Here is a 26,279-nt window from a genome sequence, read left to right as displayed (position 1 = left end):
TGCCGTTTCTTGTCGTGTTCCGCCCTCACCTGGCGAGGTGCTGCTGTGCGGCGTCCTCACCTCGATATGCGTGGAAGAACAAAACTTTCTTAAGACATTTTAAACTAATGAAAAGGTGAGTCTGCCTATTTCCTTGATTCGGCCACCGTATTACAGGAGCGGCGCTCAAATCACGTTACGATGTCGACTCTTTCAGCACGTGTTGGATAGCCTACATCTGCTCCAAGTAGCATTTTTCTTCACTTTGTGCGTAAAGTGTTCCCCGCGGCTACCAAGTGTGCGCCCACATCTTCTGCAAACCTCGTACATCTCATGTCGACGCACTACAAGTCTACTGTCCTCAGTGAAAAAAGACAACCTAGTTAAGACATGTGACCTGCCGAAATCTGCATGACAGAAGTTAAGTTGGCAAATCAACACTTCATTACACACAGCAGTCCCTGCATAACTACTGGTTGTAGGTTAGCCTACATCCAGATCTATTGGGACTGCAGCTCAGTTGGGACGTTTCTCTAAACATGGAGGCTATAGTTTGAAGTGACTGGGGCATCTGAAGAAAACCGAATAGCAACATGACAATGATCTACATCGAGCATTGGAGTCCAGAGGAGGTCGCTGTGTGGATTCGCCACATCGGTCTGTCGGATTGTGCGGACAGCTTTCTCGGTAAGTCTCCGGTGGAGCCAGGCAGGCGCTCCAGTACGAGATCCCTTTCGCATTTGACATGTTGGGGTTTACCTTCAGAGGTGGTGCGGCATGAACCTCTCAACATGGGGGAGGGGGGGAACACTTCTGGGTCCGCATGCAGTTCCTCTCTGTACCGCATAATGATGCTCTTGTGCTACTTTTTTCTTTTTGAATCACGTCCTCAAATTGTGTGCTGTGTCAATAGTAATTTCAGACTGATGTGGCCATGTACATTTTAAGATGCGGTCTTCTTCACTTCTATTAAGCGTAATATATATTATTATAACGCGCGAACCAAAATATGATGTGTGACACTGACAACAGACCCGATGCAGAGATGAACTGAACTTGTTCTGCCTTCACAGAGAAAGGGGTCACGGGCTTGGATCTGCTGGAGATCACTGAATCCATGCTGGGTACGTTTTTGACTTTTTTATTACTTTACCACTGGAATAGTTTCAGATATTGTTGATGTTGTCCTATTGGTTCATAGGTTATTTACATGACTGAATGGAATGTTTTTCAGATGTAGGCTTTACTACACGACTGATATTAATCGTCCTAATCCTAATAATGCAGATGTAGGCCTACTGTATATGTAAGGCTACATTACCATTCGTGCATATGCATTTAATTTATACTATGGATAATGTAGTCATATGCCAACCTTAATGATGACGCATTGAGTGTTGAATCTTCCTGGCTGCTGTGAACTAATACAATATCTAATTATCCCCGAATGTGTATAGCCTACATGTATTTTATATAGTTTCAATGTTTGTCACTGGTCATTGATTATGCTGTTGAAGTAAAGCATCGGGCAGACTTCAGATGGGCTAGGCCTGCAAAGGCGACGTGAAGGCATCCGAGTGACCTCATACAGACGGATCAGGCTCTGTGCACGCCGATATCCTAATTATTGTATTTCCTCTGTAATAGTGTGACCTGGGTAGGATGACAACAATGACAACCCCGATGACGCTTATTGCCTCATCTATCCCTAAACAATGTTCCCGGAGACCCCCCCCCCCCCAGGTGACCCCAACAGGCGCATCTGGAGACAGATGTGATCGCACGCTTTGGTTAACATGATCAAAGTCTCTGCCAGTGCGGTTATCGAGCGACGCAGCGCAAATAGTTAATTTCCTCCACTAATATGGTCCTTCTCTATCAGCTGAGCGTTGTTCTGTGTGCTGATCACAACAGACTCGCATCTGTTGGCTGGCTGGTTGCGGCGCCCTGGTTTAGTCCCAGTCAATGCCTCGGTGGATGGCCGACCGTTTCTCCCCGACGCACAAAAGCTCTTTTTGTTTCTTTCTCTTTTTTTTTTTTTTTTTGTTCCGTGCTGAGCGACGGTCCCAAAAGCCAACAGAAAGGCCCGTCGAAGTGGCCGACTTCCCTTTGGTGCAGGGGAAGGAGGGATATTCAGCCCGAGAAGTTTCAAAAACTCCTCTAGTTTCCAATAAAAGGGGAGGGGGCGACTCTTTCCTTCACCCTGTGCTGGGTCTCTGCTGGGTCTCTGCCGGGTCTCTGCGGTCCACGGAAAGGGGGCCGTTCTTCGCCGCATTCCTTTCATAGCGCAGTCCCAGTAGAGAGCAGACCTCCACTTTTTCCCCCTGCCGCCTTTTTAATAACTATGAAGTCAGGAAAGACGTGCGGATACTTTATGGCGAACCACAAACGCAACTCGCCATCCGTCCGTCCGATCAAAAGCGCCATCGGCGCAACGCAAGTGAACTTTGTGGGACATTAAGTGCATTAATACTTGGACATGGAAATGAGACAAACGAGCGAGTAACGGGGAGCCATTCCACCGGACGTCGGTATAAAGGTAGGTCTATAGGAGCCGAGACTTTGTTTCACCCAAACGAGGTCATTTTAACGTCTCACCTTTTTTCTTTTCTTCTGTAACCAATCCGGATTGAGGCAAGAAATAAAGTGATACTGCCAGATACGCGAGTCAATGCCGCTATAAAACGTCAAAAGGTTGTTCAACTTGGCAGTGATTTTACTCGGTTGGCAGATGCAAGTGAATGTTTCCCATGACTCTTGTTTGGCAGCTGGCTTTGTCCCTTCCCCGTGTGTCCTGTCTTACCGTTCACTGCATAGTGTGCTACCTGGACTTGCACGTTTGTTGCAGTGTCAAGAATGTTCAGTGGTCAGAGTGAATATCGTTTTTTGTTGTAATAACGCATTTATAATGCTTTTGGCAAATTCCTTATTATTGTACTATTATTAATTCATTATTAATTGCGGGTGTCTGTGAGTGAGATTGAGGTTTGGTGTTTGTTTTTTGGCATGTAAATCGCCATATTTCGGCCTGAGTAGTTTCAAGCCCTTATTTGTCACGTTAAGATGTTCATTCCCAGTGTATAATTCCCAGTGTATAATTGTGTGAGTAGACCCCAGAGTTTTGATGTCTAATGGAATGTTGCGCAAGGGAAACCCCTGGTCATGTGACCCCAATGCTGTGCACATATCCACACACAACACTTTTTCCAAAACAAGAGCCAGGCATAGCTTTGGGCAAGAACCATAATGATTTGGCCAATAAGGGATAATCATCTTGGATTGGTTAATCATTTTTGTGTTTCATCCAGGGTTGCGGTGTTCAAAATCGGGGCATTGGAACTGAACACCCTCAAACGTTATAACCTCTTTAAAGAGAATCACCTTTGACTCCAAAAAAGAAGGACTTCCTTTTTTTAAAAGCCCAACTCTTCTCAATCGCTTTGATCCTCAGTGGCTATGGTTCGCATTGTGTGGCGAAGGCTGCTTGATTTAATTTGTTTGTACTACTCAAACTGGTATGTGTGCATAGTGTTCAAACGGTAGTGGGTGAATCAGTGGCTTGCCGTCTGAGTCCAACTGGGAGAAGGATGCAGTATGGGATTCAGTGAAGTTTATTAATTAGAGATGCCTACAAGGGTAGCAGCACAGACACATACAGCAAGAGATGTACAAGTGTGTATGGATTGGGGGGGAAGGTGTGTGTGTGTGTGTGTGTGTGTGTGTGTGTTTGTGTGTGTGTGTGTGTGTGTGTGTGTGTGTGTGTGTGTGTGTGTGTGTGTGCGTGTGCACTTCAGTCTCTATGATACAAGGCCCACTGCCAATGACTCAGAACCCAGGAATTCCTCTGATTGCTTCTCTCTCTCTCTCTCTCTCTCCCCCCCCCCCCCCTCTCTCTCTCTCTACCCCCCTCTCTCGCACACTTTGATTTGGGTCCTCAGTCCCTCTGGCATTCTGTTGTCATTTATGCTGTTGGTCCTTCTCTGACACGGTGGTTGAACTCGGACCATTCCCTTCCCCTTGTACTTGCTGTGGTAATGCAGTCCGTATGTCCTGACATCCATTATTTCCTCAGTGATTTAAGGGCCTGTTGGTGAGAATATAACCTTTGACCTCTCTATCATCATAGAATAAATCCCTGACAAGCCATCCAACTTGAGGTCAACCCTTGTCTTTCTCTTAGCCGGTCCAGCAGCATCTTTTTTATTGGCTGCCCTTGCTGTCGATCGTTGTCACGTGTTTTCGTGATGTAAAGGAAAATCCGGGCAATTATTCAATGTATGATGTGTGGATATTTTTGGGCAAATTTGTTTTGCATTTAGTGGTCAATGTTTTGTGAGTTCATTTTCAAAAGTATCCCAACATTCCTCCTTGGCAGATGACAACTGCATTGCAAACACGGAAGCAAATTAGCTGCGTGTATACAATTATTTTCTATTATTTATTAGTATTATATTATTTAGTACATTTGTATGCTTGTATGACAAAATAGTCACATGTTCATAAATCCATGCAGGCTTAAGAATTCCACACGTGTGTAGTCACTGACCAACGGTGTTGTTCATGATTATTATATCATGTTGTGTCATCGACAATGCAAAGGTGTCCGAATGTGTCCTCTGACTGGCAGAGGACACAGTCTGACTGGCAATCTGTCTCTGTCGCTTAACTAAATATCTGATGCTGGCTATATCATCGGGTCACGTGATCATTTGACCTACCTTGATCTAGACGTCCCTTTTGACAACAATATACTTCACACGAAGAACCCTCTCCTTATCACTGGTTATTGACAGGAGACTCAGATGAGTCATGTGATGCATGGAGCTATCCTAAATGCTGATCCAAAGCCTAGAGAGCACTTTAGGAAACTTTTGTTCATGAGAAGGCCTCCATAGATGGGTCGATGTATGTCTGTCCAATTGTATGACTGGCTGGAAGTTTTAAATGTCATACTCCAATCCACTTGTTCAAAGGATGGAATGTTGTATCTAATAGTCTTCCTTCTTAACCAATTTGATAATTGTGTATGTGTGTGTGTATATGTGTGTGTTTGACACTGTCAGCAATGTGTCGACCATCATCACAGCTTCCGGGCACATGCTTTGAATTAAGTGTGTGTGTTTGTGTGCGTGTGTGTGTGTGTGTGTGTGTGTGTGTGTTGTGGACTAATGACAACCCACATCATAGAGGGAGCAGGAGAGAAGCCAGATGTTTTGCAATGACAACCTGCTCGCTGATGTTTGGGATGGATCTGTTGACTGGTCCCCATGGCAACCCCAGCGTGGTGTTGTGCGTCTGTTTCTTATTTGACCGGGAACGATGGTCCTCATATTGATCACCTGTCAAACTCGTTCATGTCTACGCCAAGTGCAGCGTCTTGCACACTCTTTTTGGCACGGCCGGAGGGTAGTTTCCACAGGAACCCTCTTTTATTTGTTGTCGAAACCCAGTGGCGATGAGCTACAGCCCTGGTCTGCTTTCTGCAGCCCCGCGGCATTCTGCTTGCTCAGGGAGAACTTAACGACGCGATCCCTCGGCTGTCTCTGGGCCCGGTAGTAACGGGCTCATGTCATGTGGACCGTTGCTGCTGCTGGGGGGGAACGTATATTTTTTCATGCTGCGGCCTCCTGGGAACACGGAGATATGCACAGTAAATCATGAGGCCAGGACACAGAGGTTATTATTTAAAAAGCTGCTAGAGAGAGAGAGAGAGAGAGAGAGAGAGAGAGAGAGAGAGAGAGAGAGAGAGAGAGAGAGAGAGAGAGAGAGAGAGAGAGAGAGAGAGAGAGAGAGAGAGAGAGAGAGAGAGAGAGAGAGAGAGAGAGAGAGAGAGAGAGAACTTTCCTTTGTTCCCGAATGGGGGGGGGGTTCTTGGGTTATCCCAGGCAGGCGAGCGGGACAGAGAGGAGAGACCGACCAAGTTTATTAATTTCATTAAAATAAACAACCACAACAAACAACGGCCAGAGTCAGAGCTCCACAAAGCCCCGGCGTTGTCCTTGTTAAGACGCTCCTTGGGAGAGCAGCGTCCAGCCTCACTGGCAGACGCCCCAACGGACTCTGAAACGTCCCTTAAGACGGCGCGGGGGATGGAACCCAGAGAAGCTGGCCCTCACGCGATAGGCTAGCCGGCCGCTAGAGATGTGCAGGCCCTGGGTGCTGATTGGCTGTCGTACCTGAGCAGGTGAGTCCCTCCCCCCTTTATCCTAGCTCCCTCCTCTGAGTTTCAATGATGAGCTCCGGGCCCGGTATACCCACAATGCAGTTCAGATCAAACATGTTCCCAAGAACAACACGACTCGGTGAAAAGAAGGACTAAAGTGGATTTCTTTCCCCTCACCCCGCTCTCTTTCTCCCCTTAATCAGTCACGTGTTTCAGCGGAACATGATCTCTCTCCACAATGAATCACCACAGCAGACTGTGTGTGTGTGTGTGTGTGTGTGTGTGTGTGTGTGTGTGTGTGTGTGTGTGTGTGTGTGTGTGTGTGTTGGACAGCCCTGAAAAGACCCAACTGCAAGAAATGTAAGAGTTGGACAAGAGACTGAAGGAATGGAAGAGGGATGAAAAGACAGGGAGAGAGAGCAGATGTCTTCTGAGGCTCTTGGCTCGACTGCCTTTTCCTCTGCTGATTGAGATTTAAGTTTAGGGTCTCCTATCGGTTAGTTTTAGGGATGGTGTTTGGTTATGGGGTTGCTATGGGCTGGGTTTTAAGGTCAGGTTTTCCGTTTTAGGATTAGGGTTTCCTATGGGCTGGGTTTTAGGGTAAGGTTTTCCGTTTTAGGATTATATAAGGGTGCCCTTTGGGTTTGGTTTCAGACGTAGGGGTTCCTATGGGATGGGTTTTAGGGTGAGGTTTTCAGTCTGGTTCCCATTTAACGGGTTTTGGGGTTTTGGTTTTTCGTACTGAGCTTAGGGGTCCCTATAACTCATGAGTGTTACCAAAGTATTACCCAAACCCTGTTTTGATGGATTGAGTTTGAGGGTTTAGTTTTTAGTTCTGGTGTTGGGGTTAACATTCCGGTTACACACCTCAGTGCCTGCATTTCAGAAGTATAGAACCATAGGAATGTTAATGATAGAAATGGTGTTTTGGTCATTGTTAAGTAATTAATCAAGAAATGATCATTGATCAATGATCATCAAATCGTCAATATGTGGGGATAATGTTTGAAACTGCTTCAGTGTTTCTCATGCGAAACGTGGTGAAATAGAGTTTTGATTAGCCTAGGGTAAGGTGTATTTACATTTATTTAGGATTTTTAAGTACCTCAACTCCCTAGAGTCCTCTTGAAAAAGAAATCCCATGATGTATTCCACAATTGTAAGTGCTTGCCACTTGTTTCTATGAACATCCTTGCTGTACCGATAGCGATATATTGTAGTTCTTCTTATACTTCTCACAAATGTACTTCTGAAAAAAAGGGTCGCCTTGTATAAAACCGTCTGCTAAATACCCTAAATGTAAATGTACAAGCCCTATAGATGGAATTTGAGGGGTTGGTTTTCTGTGTTTGGGTTAGGGCTTCCTATATATCTATACGTAGAGCGTGAGAGATCTACACCTTGTCAGTGTGTGTCTATCACCATTTACAACCTAACAATACGCTGCACTCATCTCCACCTTTGGTCTCTTCAAAATATCCTTGAATGTTCTTTCAGATTTCTTCTCTAGACGTATTTGTCCAAACAGTTCCAGTGTTGATAACTTTCGTCTGTGTTTGCAAAGGCCTGCTAGAGCTCATCATCGGAACCCAGGCTGACTGTTAGCTAGCAACAAGCTACGGGTTACCCCTCATCATTGAAACCCAGCTAGCAACAAGCTACAGGTTGTCTGTGTTTACGAAGGCCTCTCAAGCTCATCATTGAAATCCAGGCTGCCTGTGAGCTAGCAACAAGCTACAGGTTGCGCTCATCATTGAAACCCAGGCTGATTATTAGTGTAACCCGTAGCTTGTTGCTAGCTATCAGCCTGAGGCATGGGAACTTTTAGAGAGATACAGAGGGAAATCAGCCTTTTTTGGGCAACACACACACACACACACACACACACACACACACACACACACACACACACACACACACACACACACACACGTATATTTCCCCTCAGAAAGATAATTCTCCAGGAAGGAGAGGGGGCAGAATAGAGCCGGTCGGTGGGACTTCAGCAGAATGAGAGAGGGGGGGTGAGGGGTTCTATTCCAGAATGGAATGTTGCATTTCCTGCCGGTGTCCGAACACGCGTTCCTCGTTTTTCCCTTTACTTCCCTGTCCCCTGTTCCTCTGGTCAGCGGTCCCGTTCCCCGTTCCCCGTTTTGTGTTCTCTACCTTTCATGGCGGTTCCCCCCTCGCAATTCACACTTTTATTCTCTCTCTCTCTCTCTCTCTTCTCTATCTCCGTTTCACATTCCACGTCTCCTGCTCTCTTTCCTCTGACCTTCACTACAGTTTTCTTCCCTCTGCTTTTGCCCCCGTGTGTGTGTGTGTGTGTGTGTGTGTGTGTGTGTGTGTGTGTGTGTGTGTGTGTGTGTGTGTGTGTGTGTGTGTGTGTGTGTGTGTGTGTGTGTGTGTGCGCGTGCGCTCGTGTTTATAATTTGTCCTCCTCTGACAGCTACTCCGGCCTGTTCTGCTTCCTGCCTTGCTCTTTTTTAATTCCCTCTTCAGACAGGACATCCCAGGAGTGTGGATATTGAGCCGTAGATCAACACCATTACGCCAGCATTGAGGCGGACCGATAAGTAACAGATCGGAAAAAAGCCACTTCATCTGAAGGTCGCTTATGCTATTATCTTATGCATCCCTCGCTCTTTCTGTGAGTAGGGCTGATTCACCCTCTTTATTCTGTTACGATGACATGATAGTTCGGGCTCGGTAGTTGCAGGTGTCTTCTTGCTTCGCGGCCAGGGTTTCTTTGCATAATGTTTTGAAATGGTCAACGACCAAATATTAGTAGTACTGACGGTATAAGCAGTGAACGTTCAGTTCCATGTTGTTCGTTTATGAATGCCTTAAGGGGTCGTAGTGGTCTGCATGCTCCCCGCCCATGGCCACATCTCTGGCATATCCAAGGTGTGAAAGGGTCGCCACGGTGATCACATGGTGAGTCCGGAACACTGTAGTTGTGTGTGTGTGTGTGTGTGTGTGTGTGTGTGTGTGTGTGCGGAGGATGGAGAGTTTGATGGCTAATTAAAGGAACTCCCTGGCTGGCCAAGACTGTTATGTCTGGACTAAATGGTTTCCATGGGGACGAGGGTGGCAGGCTGGGGTCCTTACACGCCAGGAGCGGCTAAACGGTCGGAGCCCCCGGTCGCCCAGCAACACGGACGAGTTCAGTAGGTCAGAGGTCATCCATATTCATGGAAGCACGGCTTTCGGTCCTGAATGTGGAACGAAGGAAGGAATAACCCATGCAACTCTGCCATGATGCAAAATGAATGATGAGGTGAAAACATGGCATTTTAGTTTTTACATCCCACTATGTGGTTTGAAATTACCTAGCGGGATGTGATCTCCATGCTTGTTCCCAGAATGGGGCAGGTTTCAAGGTGATGGGTATGTGCTGACACAGTGCCTTTGAGCAATCTTCCTTTGTCCAAAGCGTACAGGTTGGACATAGGACGTCCGGTGTCGGTGACGTCCGGAGTGTCATAACGTTTGTGGTAGCTGTCTCAAACCAGTATACAAACAGACCAGTATACAAACAGGCCAGTATACCAGTTGCGTAACCTAACCCAGGAACAAACCCCCCGTGGACTCAACCGATTGCGTAGGCGTCCCACTGGACACCTCCTCCTTTCCCCTTCCCGGAGTCAGAATGCATCCCCTCATGCATTCATATCTCTTTCACTTTGTTGTTACTGATGGTTTTGTCTGTCTCGCTATCACCCTGTCTATTCATTGTTTATTGTTAATTGTTCATCGTATGGCACGCACCTTAGATGCAAAAACAGAATTCCTTGTACGTGAAAACCTGCATGGCAATAAACATCTTTCTGAGTCTGATTCTGATTATCTCGCGGTGGTGGCGGCGGCAGGGGCGAAGGTTGCTAGGACCCGGTCGTATTTACAACCCAAACTCAACCCCGCGTCCAAGGGCCTCGCTGGACTCCCTGAGCGCCGCCCGGCCACGCCGCGCCTTGTAACACTATATCCCCGGCTCAATACCCTGGATCCACCCTCGATACCGGGACTCACTAACACAAACACACATCTGACTCTGGTTTGGCTGCCGTCCTCCGCCTGAGCCCCCCTTTATTCCCGGGGTTTCCGCCGTCCTTGCGGTGGAGTTGGGCCGGCCCCGGGGGTCCGATCAGAGCAGAGCTCAGGGACGCATCGATAGGCACAGTAGCGTTGAGTAGCGCGTGTGTTATGCAATCATGGATTTGAAACCAAACTAAAGTAATGACAGCTACCCCTTATTATTATCATTATTATTATAATATAATATAGTTTTTTATCATCATCCTCCTCTTCTGATCCCTGTCATTCAATATGATGCATTACTTGCACTTTCCCTTTCACTATTGCTGTGATTTTGGTATGATACTGTGTCTTAAATGTCTTGTCCGTCATGTGTGGAGCAAGCCAGCTCACTTAACTATACTCAAATCAACCTCCGGGTATGAATAAAGTTATCTAATCTAATCCTTTCTGTCATGTGGTCCGTCACCACAAAACTCTTACCTTCCACATCGGAACACCTGTGACTTCCTGTCGAAGACCCAGACGGTAGCGCTAACAAAAAACTAACGTGGGAGAGGTGAGGCGTCTTTCTCCCAGTGAATATCCGAAAAATATGTGGCTGAGGCTCCGCCCACGCTCGGACCGCCAGATAGTTTGCAGCTGACTGTGGCTGGGCCGACGGTAACTTCCCCGTCGGCCCAGTGTCTTGAAAATGCGGGGGAAGTTGTCTACTTTGACTGTGTGTCACCGATTCAACACCAACTCTGTACAAACATTGGATGGGTTTCATAAATATTCAGCTCTTTATTTATTCCTACTGTATGTGTAGTGTCTCTTGAATGAAGGGACCTTACAAATGGGAATCCCGTGAAGATTCCACATTTTTGGATTTTGGTAGTAGGAAAACTTGCAGCACTGAATGTTTGCTTAGGCTGAAATCCCCTGAAAGTTTTTGTGCTGCTCTGTGGTCGCTGGTCTCTGTTTGTGTCTGGTCGCTGGTCTCAGTTTGTTTCTGTGGTCACTGGTTTCAGTTTGTGTCTGTGGTCGCTGGTCTCAGTTTGTGTCTGTGGTCGCTGGTCTCAGTTTGTGTCTGTGGTCGCTGGTCTCAGTTTGTGTCTGTGGTCGCTGGTCTCAGTTTGTGTCTGTCGTCGCTGATCTCAGCTTGTGTCTGTGGTCGCTGATCTCAGTTTGTGTCTGGTCGCTGGTCTCAGTTTGTGTCTGTGGTCGCTGATCTCAGTTTGTGTCTGTGGTCGCTGGTCTCAGATTGTGTCTGGTCGCTGGTCTCAGTTTGTGTCTGTGGTCGCTGGTCACAGTTTGTGTCTGGTCGCTGGTTTCAGTTTGTGTCTGGTCGCTGGTCTCAGTTTGTGTCTGGTTGCTGGTCTCAGTTTGTGTCTGGTCGCTGGTTTCAGTTTGTGTCTGGTCGCTGGTCTCAGTTTGTGTCTGTGGTCGCTGGTCTCAGTTTGTGTCTGGTCGCTGGTTTCAGTTTGTGTCTGTGGTCGCTGGTCTCAGTTTGTGTCTGTGGTCGCTGGTCTCCACATGTGTCACTGGTTTGTGGTCGCTGGTCTCTGCTGTGTGGTCGCTGGTCTCCGATCTGTGGTCGCTGGTCTCCTTGCGTATTGCTGGGAGACCATTAGAGATGAATGAGAGCTGGTGACCTCAGTAGACGGCCTGTAGTCTGAGGGTCTGAACGCATAGTTACTCTATATATGGAGCTGTATGGGGCGACGGCATCGGGCAGCGGGTTCGGCTGTCACGGTTGAATCATCATAGGTGTGTGTGTGTGTGTCTGACTATGTTGGGTCTCGCGTGTGTGTGTGTGTGTGCGTCTGTGTGATTTTGTGTGTGTGTGTTTTCATGGTCAGGTTGACTCACATGTCTTCTGCTACCAGAGTCTCTTCTGTAATGCGAAGCAACTAATGTATGTCCATGAGAGCGTCAACTTGGTCAATTTAGACAAAATGTCTGTAAAAAAGATGGCCGCCACTTCTTCAGCACTCAGCCATCTTCCCACGACGGCTTGTGAATTCACTTTTCACGAGTATTATTATCATTAATAAGTAATTAGTCATCACAATAAGTTGATACATCTATGGCAGGAAATAAAGCACGCCACTACGCACACAAATGAGTTGAAGAGCAAGTCTATCTCGGTAACTCGTCCTTAGCGCATTAACCTCTCTGGCGGAACCTCCACTTTAGGGGGTGGAGAACGTGTCAGTAACTGTCACTAACCGCTTTTTATTTGAACGCATGGCGGGAAGTCGCAACCGACACCCCGCTGGTAACATTCATAGTACTAGAAAGGCCAGGGCTTTCGTCAGTGAGCCATTGGTTCGTTCGCCATTGTTTTACCTCATTCTGCGATTAATGGTGACCTAACTGACATTTATTTCGATAAATGTCTTTGGAGATCTTCGAGACTGCCACTTTAAGGCTGGGGTAGTCGATTGGTGGACCCAGCCAGAGTTAGCCAGATTGAAAGTATATGAAGAAATCCCACCAGTCCCTTCAGGCTCCCTCCAAAATTACTCCCAAAACACAACACTTGCTCGCTAACTTCATCCATAGGTCAGCCTAGCCTTGTAGAGTAGTTAACTCCAAGTATCTAGACATATTCCCAGATGGTCTACAACAGAAATTATTCTTTTTATATTAATAATGATTCATTCATTAGCTAGGGCGCATCTCTGACAAGAAGGCCGGAAAAATTGGAAAAAGGCTTTATTGGCCATGAAAGCCGAGTACATTTCTGGCTTTTGCACTGAGAGAAAGCATACAAGCCTAATGAGACATAATGATTTTACCTACAGACGATTCACAGGCCACCTAAAACGCTGAAGAGCTGTGTGTGTGTGTGTGTGTGTGTGTGCGTGTGTGTGTGTGCGTGTGCGTGCGTGAAATGTTGCCGTTTGGGGAACCAAAAAACAAAGAGTGAAGTCGGGCACCGTGACAACAATGAGCAGGTATGTGGGCAGGGCCCAGTTCTGGATGGGCGCCAGATTCACCTGTCTCTCTGTGCCCAACCCCTCGGCCCCTCCCTTTCCCACCCGTCTGGACGGGGGAGGTAGGTGGAAGGTGTGTGGCAGACGGTTCACTCAGACTGCAGTTGTGCCTTGCTCGTAGGCTGAGGAGAAGGGAGGATTTGGATTGGGATTCTTCTCAGGGTTTGTTCCTCGGTGCACTGGGTTTTTAAGGATTGGGGCCAGAATTCCCTGACAAAGGATCGCAGGTAGGATCTTGGAAATGTGCTGGACTAACTGGTTTTTGTATTCAAGAGAAGACGTCTGAATGACCATTTTTGTGGCAGGGACTTATCTGCTGTGCTTTGGGGTCAGTTGTTTGATGTTTATTGACTGGAAGGGCCGACCTCTGTGTCTCTCTTACTGCTTGTCTATTATCTCTCTGCCTGCATGCCTGTCTGTGTACTTGCCTGGCTGTCTGCCTGCCCGCCTATCTATCCGTCTGTCCCTCTCGCATTACCTTTTTATTAAAGATTACCAGCGGTGAGCGACGTTGGTGTGTCCAACGATGTAAACACTTAAACAGTCGCCCATCAAACAGGAATGATCACATTCCTGATGAATTTGACTGTAGGATCCTGGTTTGATATCTCTGGGGTGTGTACCCGTTTGGCTGCTTCCTTCGTGTGTGTGACCTACCTTTATGGATCACATTCCCACCAGCGTTCGGTTTCCCAGCACTCCAATGCAGACGTTGAGAATGGCTGTGGTGTGTGTTGAGGTATGTGAGACGGTTGGGATAGATAAGTATTGTTTGCGTGCACCCGTGTCACACTGAATGATGAGTTACTCAATGACTTCAAGAGGGAATGTCATTGAAAGTACTTCCTCCACTTTTTTCTCAAGAAGCGTTTCAGGAACATAATCATTAGCCAAATAATTTTCACAAAATGTGTTGGGGAGTATTATTGACACAATGCTGGCAAACTTGAACCTGGATGGATTAAGACTGATCCCTTTGTTGGTTTTATCCAAGGTTATTATTTAGAATGTATTGTCATTGTCAATTTTGGTATGATGAAGTGAAAGCCGGTTAAAGTGAAACCGATCTAATTACAAACTGCTCCAGGATGCTGTTCTATAAACGTTTAATACGTTTGGAATGTCATCCCATTCCCGATAAAAGTGTGTGTCTCTTTCTGGGATAGCAGATGAATAAGTGGAGCTCCGAGTTTCCCTTTTCCCACGCACCCGGGCTCCGGGGAAAGCTTGACAGGAAGTCATATTATTTTTAAAAGTGCTTTACAAATGGTGAAAGGGTTATTTCAAACAATGTTGAAAGAATGCAGCAGCCCTCTACTACCATCTTTTAAACAAGACAGGTGTGTGTGTGTGTGTGTGTGTGTGTGTGTGTGTGTGTGTGTGAGACTGTGTGTGTGTGTGTGTCTGTGTCTGAGTGTGCGTGACTAATGCCAACCCATTGTGTGTGAAGAGAGCTGGAGATGTTTACTGGAATGTACGCAAACAAACGCAAGAGAAACGACCGTTACAAGCGGCGGCTACATACCCTGAAAGAATGGACGCTTTCCCTTTCACAGATTCTTCTCCTTCAGTCTCTATCCTCAACGACGTTGCCGTCGATCTGTGATTCAAAATCAACCAAATTGGAACTCAGTTGTAATGCGCATACTTAAATGACGTGAACCGTGTTTGACGTGACCATTTCACACGCGTTGCTCTCTTACTCCGCTCTACCCTCTGATGGCAATGACCTATGACCTTACTGTGTCCACCACCCCCCCCCCCCCCCTCTGCTGTGCTCCTCTGTCCCAGAGTGGTTCGGCGTGAGCGACGTGGACCAGCGCCTCTACCTTCTGGAGCGGCTGGAGGAGCTGCTGAGTCTACAGGAGGACCAGACCCCGGGATCAGACGCCCCCCGGGCCCTCTCCTCGCCCCCCCACACCCAGCCCCTGCCGGGACACCCCGGCCATGAGCAACCCCCTCCCCCACTGAGCACCCCCTCCGAAAAGAAAGACTTCACAGGTAGGTGGACCTCGCTGGGAAGGTAGGGGGCGGGGGGCAGCATACAGAGCTAGAAGGCTTTGTCATTGTGTGTGTGTGTGTGTGTGTGTGTGTGTGTGTGTGTGTGTGTGTGTGTGTGTGTGTGTGTGTGTGTGTGTGCGCGTGCGCGTGCGGTGAAATATATCTAAATACATGTAAACCTTTTTGAGAGGCGTGCACAGGAATGCACGGTGCTTTTTTAAACAAATGATAAGTCACTGTCTGCTCATCTAAACAACACCGTCCGTCATGTCACCCCCTCTCTCTCTCCCATCCTCATCCTCTCTCTCTCTCTCTCTCTCTCTCTCTCTCTCTCTCTGTCCCTCCCTCTCTCTCTTTCTCCTGTCGCTGGCGGCCTTTCAGAGGGCGAGTCAGAGAGAGAAGATTTTGTGGAGGAACTGCAGGATATGGCAGTGGAAGTATGTTATGCCGCGGGAGTCTGTGTCCGGGTTGTTGGTGGAGGATTGTCGGTTTCGACCGCAGCTCTGTTAAAAGTCAGCACGAGCTGAAATGTTAGAAAACATAGTTTGACGAGGTCAAACCTCATTCAGTATGATTTGAAGGAAAAATATTTGTCATGATTATTTCGGAATATAATGCAACCAGAACATGTTTAATAGTGGATCTGGATGTTTATGATGGATTATTATATTACTGCTATGAATTGTATGACTGTATTCTCTCTCTCTCTCTCTCTCGCTCTCTGTCTCTCTCTGTCTCTCTCATTCTCATCCTGTATGTGGAGAAGTTGATGTATTGCCCTGTCCATCCTAACCCCTGTGTCCTGGTTTTCTTCCCCCATGTGTCATGCGATTTGCCAACAGATGTTTCGGAAAAAAGCCTCTTCCTCGTTGAGAATGAGAAGAATGACAGAGAGCTCTAGATGTAATGCCTACCTCCTCCTCCTCCTCCTCCTCCTCCTCCTCCTCCTCCTCTTCTGTAGACAGGGATCATCTCCGGGGTGAAACCTTCAACCTTGTCAAAGGAAAGCCACGAAAGGGCCCCCCCCAACGGTCCAACAGCTGACTTTAGTTTGAAATTTTCCAAAGGCAATATGTTGTACATTAAGATTGAAATAGCGATACGTCCAGAATAATCTGGAGAAAAAATTAAGGCCATGAATTAAAAAGGAAGCACATGTTGCAGCACAAATTCCCTGAAACTAAATTCTAATTCATTCAATTCATGAAGACGATTTATCCTAGCGTAAATCAATTTGATGTTCATTTAATTCCATAAATCGTTTGAATTAATTGATGTCGCTGCCCCCTGCTGACCTGTAGCTCCCAGACACTCATCGTCCGGTGGCTTTCCCTTTGACGACTTTGAATGTTTAACTGAAATCACACTGCTCTCTACCTCACTCTGTCATGTGGCACCGTGCCGACAACTGTTCTGTGTTGGGGACAAATGTTGAACTGAATCCAATCAAAAGATGATAACTTGATACACATCGTATTTCAACATCGTCCAGTCATGTGGCATTACAACGCCACACACTCATTTATCTATGTGAAAGTTGAACTTGTTGGCTTAACTGGTCACATGTTCCCGGCTGTAGTAGAACCCTTGAGTTCTAAGACAAATCTCTTGTCATCTCTTGGTTGGGGCTGAACGACCATCTGCTCTGGCTGTTACCCCTCTGACACACGGACTCAAATATGCACTCTACAAAGTCACAAAGTGTCGTCATAATCACGTAATAGGGATGGGTCCGTCGCACACACTCCTTTAAAGAGGTCTGAATCAAAGTGTTGCAACAGTGAGTAAACTGGAAATCCAAAGCTGCATCGTGTCTTTGTCGTCGGACACGGCCAAACCGAGGAGATCGCTCTGTTCGCTCCGATCCAGGACGTTGGGTTCTCTGTATTCCACCAGAGAAAGACTCCCTACCGCGTAGAAATGTCACGATCAATCTCATTCCTAATTTGGATGTGGATAAACTGGTTGGGGGCTTTTTGTTCTTCCTGCCGGGTGGCTGAATGACTCCGACGCCTGGGAAGGAAGTCATGTTGAGGCTAGCCGGCCCTCTTTTGGTCCTGTTGTTTTACCGCCATCTTTTTCTTATCGTTTTGCTCTCATGTGTCAATGATTCCCCTGCAGCAGAGTGCGTCTGTGTGCGTTTGGGATGTACAGTGTGTTGTTTACCTCTGACTCTCTCTCTCTCTGTGTCTCTCTGTCTCCGTGACTGTCTCTCTCCCTGTCTGTCCCTTTGTCTCCCTGCATCTCTTCACCTCTATACTCCGCTTCTTCCCCGTGTTTCGTTCATGCGTCGCCCGTGTCCTCATCCTCGCGGTCCCCTTCTAAACCCATCCTCCTTCCTCATCCGTCTCTCTTCCCTTCTCCGCATGTCGCCTCCCCCTGCCTTTCCCAGGGAGCATAGACCGTGGACGGAGCCTATCCTTCCATGAGGGGCGTGGCCAGCGCGAGGCCGAGATGAGGGCTGCCGCCGAGGAAGCGTCCAATAGCAGCGCAGGAGGAGGCGGCGGCGGCGGCGGCGGAGGAGGAGGAGGCAGCACCGTCCTACAGCGCCTCCTGCAGGAGCAGATGAGCCGTAACTACCTGCTCCAGCAGCAGGGCGGAGCCGGCGCGGGCCCCGGCCCCGGGTACCCCGCCCAGGGGGGCCCAGTCGACGACCACTCGGTGACTCCCCACATCGCCCGCCAAGAGCCCCAGGGCCAGGAGCTGCAGGCGGACAGCGGCATGGAGAAGCTGTCGGCCCCCCGCGGCGGCGGCGGCGGCGGGAGCCTGGGGGGCCCCAACAGCAGCAGCGGCGGCAGCGGCGGCGGGCAGTGCCAGGGGCCCGAGGACCTGCCCACCTACGAGGAGGCCAAGGTGCAGTCGCAGTACTTCCGCGGCCACGGGCCCCCCCTGCCTCCACAGCAGCCGCCCCCGCCCCACCCGGCCTCCGTGGGCGCCGCCTTCTACGTGACGGGCATGGCGGGCGCCAAGGTGCGCACGGAGGGCCGGCCCACCGTGCAGCGCGTGAGCGGCGCGGGCAAGGTGCACCAGGACGACGGGCTGAAGGAGCTGAAGCAGGGCCACGTGCGCTCCCTGAGCGAGCGGCTCATGCAGCTGTCGCTGGCCACCAGCGGCGTGAAGGCCCACGCGCCCGTCACCAGCGCCCCGCTCTCCCCGCAGCTGCCGCCGCCGCCGCCGCCGGGGCCCCCGGGGGACTACTACAAGCCCCAGCACCGGGGCCCCCCGCCCGAGTACCCCTTCAAGGGCACGGGGTCGCCGCTCAAGCAGCAGGAGCCGGCGGGCGCCCACTTCTACCAGGAGCAGAGGGCCCGCGAGCACTCCCGCGAGGTGCCCCACGTCCGGTACCAGCCGCCGCCCGAGTACGGCTCGTTCAGGTGGGCAGCGCGCGCAGGGCCGGTGGGGGGGGGAGAGGGGGACGTCGGTGGGCCAGAGGGTACCTGGGTGGGTCAGACACCGCACCCCTCGGTTGGTTCTGGGGGATGCTGGGGTTCAGGGCCTGGCCTGGGTGACCCCCCGGCTGTTCGGCCCACTTGAGTTGATTTCAGGGGGTCTGTCTTATGATTGGGAACTTGTAGGGCAACTGCACACTTGAGTTTGCTACTTGTCACCTCTATTCCCTGCTGTTGACTTCAACAAATGCAGTGTTGCTTTTTTTTTTTTGGACCGTGGTACTCCGGGGTCAGTCAGCATAGGTACAAAAAGATGCAGAAAACAAAACACAACGAAAAAACTTGCTTGCTTAATTTGTGTGGATTCGAGATAGCTACATATATCAACCCCACATAAGTGGTGTCTCATAAAACCCTAAAAGCCTGTCCTGGTGTTTGTTCTCGTAAAGCGTGGCCACTTGCGTGAGCGTTGCGCCATAAAACGGTTGTTGTGTAATCTGGCCGAGGGGAACTCCAGGGTGACAGTTGGGTCGTAAAGCAGAGACGCGATAGGCCGTCGTCATGCCCACCGGTACGCGGGACGAATTTCGAACCCGAGGTGGGGCCGCTCGGACGGATGACAAACCAGTTTCCACTTCTGCTTTCTCGAAACACTCATCCAATCCATTTGCCGGCTCTTGACTTTTGCAGTTCCTCTTTATCCAAAAAGAGGTTGCAGCACACTGGCTCTGCAGGCAGAACAGTTGTGTAGAGAACAGCAGAGGGATCTCTAGTTCGAGGAGTAAAAGGTTGTGAATTTACCTGTTTGAGTGAACCGTTTGAGATTCTGCTCACCGTGCAACACAATCCAGTGGTGTGCCTTATCAGTAGAGTCGCCTGGTGCGGACTCAACCACAATTCAGCAGGACCTTTTACTTTGTAAACCTTAACTTCTCCACTGTTGGATGAGAGATTGCGTCTCTCAGGCCGCAGCCAGCAGCCGTTGTGAGTCCTGAGCCGTAGTTCAGGTCGGTTCAACAAAGGCACACATTCATCGGTGCGTTCGCATGATTGTTATGCAATCGGTCATGCCTGCTCTCCTCCATTCATTTTAACGCTGTACGCAATCAGGCCAGACGTCACATGTGCACGTACATCCACACATGTACACACATGTTTTTAATAAGACTGGAATGTTCACATGCGTGTATATTATCGTGCCCAGCTTTTAAACATCTGGATCTTTGGCTCTTACTGCTGCATGAATGAGTTTAGTATCTTTATGAAACGGTTGTAAAGATAATAGAAAATAAGAAGTCATCCATTCATGATTTATGAATTTCTGACCGTGATGTCTGGGTTACGTTACAGTGGTTAAACAACACGAAGTCTGCAGCTTCTTTTTGACAAGTCTTTGGGAAGTCAAGGTACATTAGATCGTATTGATCGCTTGGCTGTATATAACTTATACAGAATAATGTTGAATGCTACTTGACAACCTCAAAAACCAGAACTGAAATCTTTCATTCTCAATTGGCATTAAGTGTTTGGCCCAGAATAAAAAAAACAAACAAAGGGCAAACTCCTCCAAAAGGTAATTTTCCCCTGGGAATCAAACCCGTTCCCGGCTGCCGTGAGTCAAACAAGGAAAACGCTCATCCAGCACCCTGCCATTGTTGGAATGATTCGTTTGGAATGTGAGGTGAGCAAACACAACGTCTGAGACGCAGATAATTAACACGGCACGCGGATCAGCACTAAAGTGTTTCTTTGAGCTCAGGAGGAACAAAGCCCTCAGAGAACATTAAACCAAATGGCATAAAGTGTTGATGTGAATTCCAAGTTTGGGGCTTTTTTTAAAGCGCCAACTTTTTAACATAAACAGCATTTAGTGCTGCTGGAAAACCGCTGAATCTGCCAAAAAGAGCTTTTCTTGGGACTGGCTTGTTGAGGCAGAGTTTGTTGATGAGCCACCATGATTGACTGCTCTCTATGCCGAGCCTCAGAGCTCACAACAACGTATAGTCAAAACAAGGGATTAGCTGATGGAATTTCTTTTTACATCTGCCACCGTCGAAGACGTGTTGCACAGCATGTTGTGGCTGAAGAGACGCTGGCAAGAGGACTGCAGATCAGTAGTCGGGGTGGGAATCATTTGATATTTCACAAATCAGTCGATTTTCGATTCTTGGGGTCATGATGATATTCCTAATCAGTGCTCGGTTCAGAAAACGATTCCCGATTCAAAATCAGTTCTCCGCCAATAAAGGGGCCAATCACGGCCTGATAGCACCAGAAATAGCGATGTAATGCCTTGCGACTGGTTACATTCTTCCTTTGTTAACTAAAATTGTCCCTCCCAATTTACATTGAGACTGACCAAATGCTTTTCCATCTATAGATTGTAAAAAAGTCAACACAGGATTAGCTGAAGCGACATATATAATTACAAATAACAACAATTATTTAGCTTCTATTGACCATGGCTGCGTACACACACACACACACACACACACACACACACACACACACACACTTGTATGGAGGCCATTGTCTGGAACATACTGCCCGCTGTTCTCAAGACAGAGCTGGCCTCTAGTGCTCCGTGCGGCTAACCCTAGCTCCATTAGCCATAGGCTGCCTCTCGTTGCAATGGCGCGGCATGGTGCTAACCACCGCTAGTGACGGGCTAGCCTAGTGGCCTCGCCCGCCAATGGCATGGCGGGTAGAGAGCCGGTCGGACCGGTTCCAGCCCAGACCCGAAGCCGTACCTGGGAGCTAATCAACCGTCAGCGGGGAGGCCGCCGCTTTAATCATCAATACGCGACAAGCAGCAGCTTGCTCGCCCTGCCGCGATGCCCTCCTCCTCCTCCCCCTCCTCCTCCTGGCTGGCGGCTGTCCTCCCAGTGCAGCCAGAGCCTCTGAGCCGGGTCTGATCCCCACGGCACGCCGGTCACAGGTGGTCAGCAGGGAAAGGGGGTTCGAAGAGGGAACCCGAGGATCACTTTCAATCGCTTCTCTGCGCGTTTATTGTCTTCGTTCGTTGTCTTCGCGAAGGGTTCAAAAAAAAACCACGTTGATCTGGGTTCTGGTGTGATGTAAGCGCCTAGGTGAGTATCGAGAGTGCCTAGATCAGAGTGCCTCACGCAAACTTGATTTTTAAGTTGAAACGTATCCAAACGATTTTGCTTCAAATCGTTGAAATACGACTGTGGTCTCATCACTTCCTGTCTGGCTCCCCCCCCCAGGTCCAGTAAAGACGGCTCGGTGCACTCCCAGCGGGCGCTGCACCACCACAGCCCCACCTCCTCCGTCACCTCGGTGGGCTCCCTGTCCCGCACGCAGTCCTCCAACCTCAGCAGCCTGCTCAGCTCCCCGCACGCCTCCTACTCCCCCCACCCCTCGCACGGGGGCCACCCCCAGAGCCAGGGCGAGCTGTACCCCGGCATGGGCCCCCGCGGGCCCCCGGGGCCCCACCAGCAGCAAGGGGAGCAGCACATGTATGCCCCCCCCACCCAGAGGGCTCAGGTCCTATCGCAGGACCCCTACGGCTCCACGCACAGGATGCACCCCCACCCGCAGCACCACCACTACCAGCAACAACAACAACAGCAGCAGCAACAACAACAACAACAACAACAACAACAACAACAACAACAACAACAGCAACACCACCAGCAACAGCAGCAACAACTTCAGCTACAGCACCACCTCCATCAACAACAACAACAACAACAACAACAACAACAACAACAACAACAACAACAACAGCAGCAGCATCACCAACAGTTCCAGAACGCCCCACCCTCCCAGCCCCAGCTACAGCAGCCGGTCCAGGCCGGCCACTTCCCCCACCCGCACTCCCAGTACCACCTGCAGGGGGAGCAGTTCGCCATGATGAGCCGGGCCCACCAGATGGTGGACATGCTGACGGAGGAGAATAAGATGCTGAGGCAGGAGATGGAGGCGTTCAGGGAGAAGGTCTCTAAGCTGCAGAAGGTAGGAACCAAACTCTCTGGCCGTTTAACGAGCCCACGTGTTTTATAGCGCCGGCCACCTTCAAGGGGATGGACAGTGGGTTGCACAAAACGTGGTTGTTCAATTAGTTCCTGTTCACGGCGAATGGCTAATCCATAACTGAATGAAAGATCACAGTTGAGATTTTGTGGTTTAGAAAGTAATCTGTAAATCGCTAATCTGGATTTTCTCAGCGACACACCCCAGACAAACACATACCTGTGTTTGGCTGGCCTGGCCTTGAGTTTAACAACAATTAAATTGGCTGGACTTTTGCTTTGGGTAGAACTGTCTACCAATCGGATTAGACTTTATGTAACGTGAATATACTAGTTACCGATGCGTTGCGAAAACAATCTGCTACTTTTTCAACATCAAGTCGTCCAGAAAACAAAGATTAGAAGAATAACCATGAGGACATTGGTCTCCCCTGCAAAGAAACACGACTTAAGTCACTCCACAGTTATGGAGTCATTTACTTCTACTCAAGTCAACAAAGACAGCCATTCATAGACGTACCCTCCTGATAATTATGCAATTGGTAATGCCTGCTCTTTGTACAGCCTGAACTCCTTATCATTTCCACATGTCTATGCATGTCTTCATAACGTTACACCCATGTCACATGCATACGAACGCGGCTTTGCGTCGGCAGAAAGGGAATCATGTGCGTTATCGTATTGCTTTTTGGATGTTATGCAAGACGGAATTTTCTTGTAAGCAGTAGAAAAATCTATTAGAAAAAGGAAACACAAATATTAACGCCTGCCTTATTCTTCCAAATTGGATTTGTGCCGCAAAGACGTACTTACCTCGACAAGATGTTTACTGATTGGTTGCAAAACTATTGGAGTCATTTACCGCTAAAGAGTCAAAGCACCGATTCACAGACTCGGTTAGATGAGCAAACCGCTTCACACGCATATTATAGGTTGTGTTTAAACCTACCAACCTAGTCCTACCCAACAACACATCAATTCCTGAACGGAATGTCACTTAAAATATCATATCAGATGAACCCTAGACAACACCACCCCCCCATCCTTCCATTAAGTGTCAATAATCCATCAGGGGTCAAACTTCACACCAGATCGAAACTGAACCTGAAGCAGAAAGGTTGCTAAGCGTCAACATGTCACCGTGAACCAACTGCGACGCCTGCATCGACCCAACGCCTCATGTCTCCCCCCACACACACCCCACCCTCTCCCCGCTGCAGCTGGAGAACGAGACCCAGCTGGTGTCGGAGGCCTACGAGAACCTGGTCAAGTCCTCCTCAAAGCGCGAGGCCCTGGAGAAAACCATGAGGAACAAGCTGGAGCTGGAGGTCCGGAGGCTCCACGACTTCAACCGGGACCTCCGCGGTAGGTCCCCCCCCCTGCCCTCCCCTCACAGCGTCGACTAGCACCATGTCCGATATACAGTAGACCTCTGAGGAACAAGGGCCCGCCTCCGATGCTCCTGGTTCCGTCGGTCAGGTGTCCATGGGAAACAACACAGGTTTTTTTGAATGGTCGTACATAACGAACTCTGTAGGGGGCGAAGAAGTAAAAGCTGCGTCACGTTTTGGACTACACACTCTTTCCATCTAGATTCCACTTGGGTTTTGGATTGTCGGTGCCGTTAAAGTAGCCTTTATAACCACCGACAATCCAACACCCAAGTGGAATCTAGATGGAAAAAGGGTGTAGTTCAAAACGTGACGCAGCTTTTACTTCTTCGTCACCTAGAGAGTTTGCAATGTACGATCACTCAAAAACCCCGTGTTGTTTCCCATAGACATTTGACCGGTGGAACTGGAGCCTCGGAGGCGGGACTTATTCTCCAGAGGTCTATTGGTCCTTAAAGCAAGGGCTCCCAATTTATTTTGATCTGACGTCCCTGTCTCCATGGAGACCCCACTGGTCTTAGGTAATGGGACGCTCAGTGACCAAACCGGACCATGTAACAAGTGGTAACACCTTACAATAAGGGTACAGTAATTAATTAATGAAAGTTAATGAATTAGTTGATGCTGTAATGCGCATTAACAAACAGTTAATTAACAGTTAACTAATTGTCTAGGAATCATCTCTTTTATAGTTTCCATGTTTAGTAATAGCTTAAGAGGTTAACGACGATAAGGGTTTTTATGCTGTTATTATTTAATAAATGAGTGCTCCCAGTGAACCACAGTAGAAGTCTGTACTACTGGTTAGCCTCTTGTAGAAGGCTGTGGTCATACTGTAGGTCCCTCAGTGACCCACATAAATAGCAGACTGTGGTCGTAATGGGCTGCTCCCAGTGAACTCGAGTCAGACTAGTAGACTCATTGTGGTCGCCCTGGTGACTCCTACTTATCTGAGGTCCTACTGGTCAGCTACCAGTGACTAACAGGGGAGGACTGGTTACATTTACATTTGTAACATTTCGACATTTACCCCACACAACGCCTGGATGTGAGGCATTGTGCGGTGTGAATGGTGCCGTGGTGTGGCGCCGGGATGTTGCTGGTCTCTGACATGTCCTGTTGTGTGTTTCCTAATGTCGCAGAGCGCATGGAAACGGCCAACAAGCAGCTAGCTGCTAAAGAGTGCGAGGGGTCGGAGGACAACCGCAAGACCATCTCCCAGCTGCACGCACAGAGTGGGTGACACGCGCGCGCACACACACGCAGCAAGAATGTGTGTGGATTAATGTGTTTATATATTCACACGTGCATATCTTTGCGTGTGTGTGTAGATAAGGAGGTGGTTAGGGAGAAGGAGAAGCTGGAGATGGAGATGAACGCCCTGCGCTCCACTGCGGAGGACCAGCGGAGGCACATCGAGATCCGAGACCAGGCCCTCAACAACGCCCAGGCCAAAGTAGTCAAGCTGGAGGAGGAGGTAAGACCCCCCCCCCCCCTTCCCGCCCTGTTACCGTGGTAGCAGGCCAAAGTAGTCTCTCAGTTTGTTTTTGACTAAAACGTATAAGTTGTTAAACGGGGGAGATTCTCTGTAAAATACTCTCTATCACTTTTTTTCCATGGGCTGTGCTCCTAGATCGAGCGATGTGACGTGGGTTTTGAAAACATAAATACTTAATTTCTGTATTTGTGTTTGTATGTTTGTATTCTGTGTCTGTGTTTGTGCCTGTGTGTGTGTGTGTGTGTGTGTGTGTGTGTGTGTGTGTGTATTCTGTGCCTGCGTGGGTGTGAACATGCCTGCGTGCGCGTCTACGTGTGTGTGTGTGGGTACCTGTGTGTGTGCGTGTGCCTGCGTCTGTGTGCGTGTGTTTGTGTGAATGTGCCTGCGTCTGTGGCTGCGTGTGTGCGTGTGTGTGCGTGTGTATTCTGTGCCTGCGTGGGTGTGAACATGCCTGCGTGCGCGTCTACGTGTGTGTGTGTGTGTGTGTGCGTGTGCCTGCGTCTGTGTGCGTGTGTGTATGTGCGTGTGCCTGCGTCTGCCTGCGTGTGTGTGTGTGTGTGTGTGTGTGTGCACAGCTGAAGAAGAAGCAGGTGTACGTGGAGAAGGTGGAGCGCATGCAGCAGGCTCTGGCCCAGCTGCAGGCCGCCTGCGAGAAGAGGGAGCAGCTGGAGCACCGGCTGCGCACGCGGCTGGAGAGAGAGCTGGACTCTCTCCGCATGCAGCAGGTAACGCACGCACAAACACACACACACGCAGAAACACACGCACGCACGCACGCACAGACACACGCAGACACACACGCACGCACGCACAAACACACACACACACACGCAGAAACACA

The 26,279-nt window shown here is 49.0% G+C and overlaps 1 protein-coding gene across 6 annotated transcripts in view; it reads left to right on the top strand.

Moving 5' to 3' along the window:
* Positions 1 to 526: 526 nt before the first annotated feature.
* amot (angiomotin) overlaps positions 527 to 26,279 on the top strand; it is a 32,718-nt gene continuing 6,965 nt past the window's right edge. For 2 of the 6 annotated variants that reach the window (XM_079737675.1, XM_079737674.1), the window contains exons 1-11: positions 527 to 666; positions 1,053 to 1,103; positions 14,956 to 15,165; positions 15,547 to 15,602; positions 16,008 to 16,068; positions 17,558 to 18,539; positions 21,782 to 22,532; positions 23,770 to 23,914; positions 25,083 to 25,175; positions 25,272 to 25,417; positions 26,014 to 26,163. In XM_079737675.1, coding sequence (XP_079593801.1) covers positions 573 to 666; positions 1,053 to 1,103; positions 14,956 to 15,165; positions 15,547 to 15,602; positions 16,008 to 16,068; positions 17,558 to 18,539; positions 21,782 to 22,532; positions 23,770 to 23,914; positions 25,083 to 25,175; positions 25,272 to 25,417; positions 26,014 to 26,163 — 2,739 coding nt within the window. In that variant the 5' untranslated portion in view covers positions 527 to 572. Of the gene's footprint in view, positions 667 to 1,052; positions 1,104 to 2,273; positions 2,519 to 13,262; positions 13,493 to 14,955; positions 15,166 to 15,546; positions 15,603 to 16,007; positions 16,069 to 17,557; positions 18,540 to 21,781; positions 22,533 to 23,769; positions 23,915 to 25,082; positions 25,176 to 25,271; positions 25,418 to 26,013; positions 26,164 to 26,279 lie in introns of those variants that run through there. The other 4 variants (XM_079737679.1, XM_079737677.1, XM_079737678.1 and 1 more) reach the window with 4 other exon arrangements.

This window comes from Pollachius pollachius (genome assembly GCF_949987615.1).
Source record: "Pollachius pollachius genome assembly, chromosome: 6".
Classification (NCBI taxonomy): Eukaryota; Metazoa; Chordata; class Actinopteri; order Gadiformes; family Gadidae; genus Pollachius; species Pollachius pollachius.
Note: the sequence above shows the minus strand (reverse complement) of the source record. Positions and strands in the feature narration are given on the sequence as shown.